At 39.4% G+C, this 4,465-nt stretch overlaps 1 protein-coding gene across 1 annotated transcript; it reads right to left on the reverse strand.

The window, feature by feature from the left end:
• Nucleotides 1-315: 315 nt before the first annotated feature.
• Nucleotides 316-1,305, reverse strand: LOC102876017 (olfactory receptor 7G2-like). The gene has a single exon (XM_006898812.1). The coding sequence runs from the start codon at nucleotides 1,285-1,287 to the stop codon at nucleotides 316-318; it is 972 nt and encodes a 323-aa protein (XP_006898874.1). The 5' UTR covers nucleotides 1,288-1,305.
• Between the last annotated feature and the right edge of the window lie 3,160 nt (nucleotides 1,306-4,465).

The raw sequence follows: 4,465 nt of genomic DNA on the forward strand, positions 1-4,465 counted from the left end.
CTGTCCATGGCATCAGGCTGAAGCCAGTTTCTGGCTATGCACACAGGTTTACACAAACTCTTTTCTCATTCTTTTGCTCTTTTTCTGGCTTTTAAATTCTGAGAATGAACTCCGAAAAGACATAAAAAGAAACTGAGCTGAAAAGAGTTAAAATAATATGTCCAGTACTATAGAGCTGCACAAACAGCAAAGTAAAATTTCAAACCCAAGCTGGCTTTCACTTGGCCATAATGATTTTTTTGTCATTTTAGAAGAACCTGATAATGTAAGGGTCAGGCATTCTATCTCACACGTGTTCTTTCCCTCTGGTGCAATCTAGAAACCCAAGCTCAGGCAGGTAATAGAATTACTGAAAAGCAGGTATATATACCTGATCATTTTTCTTAAGGCATCTTTCACGTCTCTGTTTCTCAGGCTGTAGATAAAGGGATTCATCAAGGGGGTGATCATGGTATACATCACTGAAGCTACTGCAGTCTTCCTGGTAGAGTGTATAAATGCAGCACTAATATATGAACCCAAGCCTGTCCCATAGAACAAAGAAACAACGGAGAGATGAGACGCACATGTGGAAAAAGCTTTATGCATCACACCCACTGATGACAGTCTCAAAACGGAAGATATAATCTGAGTATAAGAGAAAATTATTCCAGAGATAGAAATACCTCCTAATACAGTAGCTGCCAAATATAAGAGGATGTTATTGATAAGGGTATCCGAACAGGCTACCTTGACAACCTGAACAAGCTCACAAAAGAAGTAAGGGATTTCCAGGTCTGTGCAGAAAGACAGTCGCAATACCATCAGACTGTGCAGCATGGCATCCACTACACTAATGAACAAGGAGAGTAGAATGAGTTGGCCACACAGTCGGGGGTTCATAATTATAGTGTACCTCAAGGGGTGACAAATGGCCACGTAGCGGTCATAGGCCATTACTCCAAGGAGAAAACTTTCCAGAGCAACAAAAATCAGGACGAAGCAGACCTGGAAGAGGCAGTCTGTGTAAGCGATGCTCTGATTCCGTGCTTGGAGGCTGACCAGCATCTTGGGGATTGTGGTTGTGCTTAAGCAGACGTCAGTAAAGGACAGGTTGGCAAGAAAGAAATACATGGGGCTGTGGAGGTGGGAGTCCCAGATGACAGCCAGGACAATGAGCAGATTTCCCAGTACAGTGACAAGGTATATGGACAGAAACAGGCTAAAGAAAAAGGGCTGCAGTCCCGGGTCCTCTGTCAGTGCTAGCAGAAGGAATTCTGAAATACCTGTTTGATTTCTGGTGTCCATATTGATGTATATGATAGAAAAGATACAATGACAAAATATAATGTGTAGTTTCTAGACCAGTGGCAGAAGCATCATCAGAAGTCAATACCATCTTCGGAGAGAAAGTAGAAGCTTAAACAGTAAAACAAAGGGAGGTGTTCTTATTATGAGTATTTTACTATTTAGAGAATAGTTTCTGATAGAGCATTCTGCAAGGGCATAAATTAGAGGTTATGATTTTGTTTTGATGATTTATTTTACTTTTTGCACCCCATGCTGGTATAGGCATTTATAAATTTGGTAATTTTATAAAGACAAACATACACAACAGGAGCATCCCAGAGTGTCTGTCTGGACCTCCATCTCTTCTGTCACAGATTAAAGGCTGACAACATACAAGACATAAAAATGTTAACAAGAAATGGAAACATTGGATGAAGCTCACTGATTCTTCCCTTCACGCCTTAAACAAGAAGAATGCCGGAAACTGTCGAAAAATTGAACAATAATCATCTTGTTTTCTCAAGAAGAATAGTCTCTGTCGTTATTGAGAGAGGGGACCAGCAGAGCGAGAGCTGCATGAGCATGAAGCTAAGATAAAAAGAAAAAAAATTTCAAGAAGAGAGCAGATAGTTTATGAGGTATCCTATGAGTGACTTGGTTTCAATAAATTTATGCATGTGTCTTATTAATAACTTCCCCTGCATGAATCTATAATATTAAACACTTGCTCTAATTTCCATATATAAGTTAATCCATTTTATGTTACCTGGCCAGTATCATTGAAGAATGATACCTGACATCTGTCCTGTGTGAGGAAGGTGGAAAACGGGTCTGCAGGAAACACAGAGGGGCCAAATAAAGCACCTGAGCGAAAAGGACCAGCTGTGAGTGGAGTCCCAGGTGTGACGCTTCCCGCCCAAGGGAGGGTTATTGTGTGAAGTGGTCACAGGCAGATTATTTGCCATTTCTGTATCTCTAGGGGTTGAGTCTATAAAGTTCCTCATTAAACAAACACTTTCATTGTCCTGTTGATCCCAGGACAATGCGAGTGTGTAAGGATCAAGACAATAGGCAAGGAGAATTTATGATAGTTGATTCTTTATTCCTGTAACACCATACAGCTACGATTTTTTTTTGTCTTTCCCTGTTTCTGCTCATGTTCCATTTTTCACCTTTCTTAAATTGACAAACATTCTTCCCTCGGATCCACATCTTCCTTCTTTATGAACAACTAAAAACACCTCAAATTTTAGAAATAAAAAAACTCTTCTAATTGGATCAATAGATCACATTGTGCTACATAGAAAAACAGATGGAAGCTGTCAAGGATTTCTTTTACTTGGATCTATAGTCCATGTCAACAGAATCAACAGCAGAAAAGGTAAAGGAAATCACGCGTTGCACACGTTGCTGCAAAGAAGCTTTCTAAGGTGTTCAAGAGCAATGATGTCACTTGGAGGACTAAGTCATGGTATTTTTTAATTGCCTCACATGCATGAAGAAGTAGAAGAAGAGACTGAAGAATTGATTGTTTTATTATGGCTTCAGTGAAGAAGAGGTAAGTATACCTCGGACCATCAGAAAACAAAACAAACAAACAAAATGTTTCTTCAAAAACTTACAACATAAAAAAGAAAACACAAAAAACAAAACAACAATCCAACAAAAATGTACCGCTTGAATGGTTCTTAGAAGTGGAAATGGCATTGGATGTATTATCAGGAGGGATCAAGCCCTCATGAGTGATCTTGGTTGATAAAATAGAGAATCAGTAAAAAAAGAGGAAGACCTTCAAGGAGATGAATTGTCACAACAGCTGCAAAAAAAAAAAATGGGCTTAAACAGCAATAATTGGGATGATGGGCAGAAATGAGCATGGTTTCTTTCCATTGTACGTAAAATCACTTTGAGTCAAAAGTTACAAACAACATCTAACTAAAAACAATAAAAGCATCTCATTCTTGTTAGTAATATCAGGATGCCTGGTAATAATTTTGTAAAAATACAATTAATGAGTATGTTGTTGTTGTGTTAACTGTTGTCGAGTAGTGGCCCTATGAATGAAAGACCTGAACACTTTATAACTTTCATCCTCTCCCCAGGTTCGTAAGGTTTCGGGAGGTAAGCTAATTTGGAAGTGGATGCCGCTCCTGCTTCCAAGTTTGTTTTAATGAGGGAGCTCCACCAAACACTGTCCACCATGAGAAACCATTATCACGTTTGACACATCAGGGTCACAGTGTTCAGCATCACAGCAAACATGAGTTACCTTTGTACAGCAAATGGACAGACCAGTGCTATACCACTTAGAAAAATGCTTGACCAAACACAGTTAAAACCAAGCCTAAAGTCCGCAGCAGATTAAAATCACCCACCTTTGGCTTGGTAGCATCATTTTCTGTCCTCTAGGCCAACTGAACTCTCTCTATGTTGTTGTTGTTAATTGTCGTTGAATCGTAGGTGACTCATAGCAACTCTATGAATGAAAAACCTGAACACTTGTATAACGTTCATTGTTGCTCCAAGTTCACAGGGTTTCCAGAAGCAAGCTGTTTCTGGAACTGGCTGTCACTCTTGCTTCCAAGATTGTTTCAGTCGGGGAGCTCCACCAAACAATTCATGAGTATGCAAGTGCTATATTTACAAAAATGCTTTAAATGTTATAAAAAATGCAAACAGAGTTGTTTCTCTCTATGAATCACTGGATATTAAATGGAATATTAAATAACTGCTGATCCTTTTTTCCCCCGAATATGGAGAGCTTAAAGTACTTGATGCAGAAGATCAAAGCTTTCAGCCTTCAAAATGAATTGCATTCTCAAGATCAGGGAAAAGAAAAGTCCTCGCCTCTTGAGCTAAAGGCAACATCATGACAGACAGAGAAGATTCAAACTGTCAACCACTTCATCTTGCTTGGAGATACAATCCATATGCTTGGTACCACAGGTCAAGAGATAGGGAGATGTACTGCACTGGGAAAGCCTGCAGTCAGGGATCTCTCCAAATTATGGAAGAGCAATGATATCAGTTTGAAGACTAAGGTGCGCCTGATCCAGGTGGTGGTCTCTTCAATCACTTGCTATGCATCAAGCTGGACATGAATAAGGAATATAAGAATTGATGCCTTTGAGCTGTAGTGTTGGAGAAGAGTACTGAATACCTCATGGACTACCAAAAGAACAAATAGATAATCTTG

Source organism: Elephantulus edwardii, unplaced genomic scaffold (assembly GCF_000299155.1).
Source record: "Elephantulus edwardii isolate Elephantulus edwardi_28Jun2011 unplaced genomic scaffold, EleEdw1.0 scaffold00237, whole genome shotgun sequence".
Classification (NCBI taxonomy): domain Eukaryota; kingdom Metazoa; phylum Chordata; class Mammalia; order Macroscelidea; family Macroscelididae; genus Elephantulus; species Elephantulus edwardii.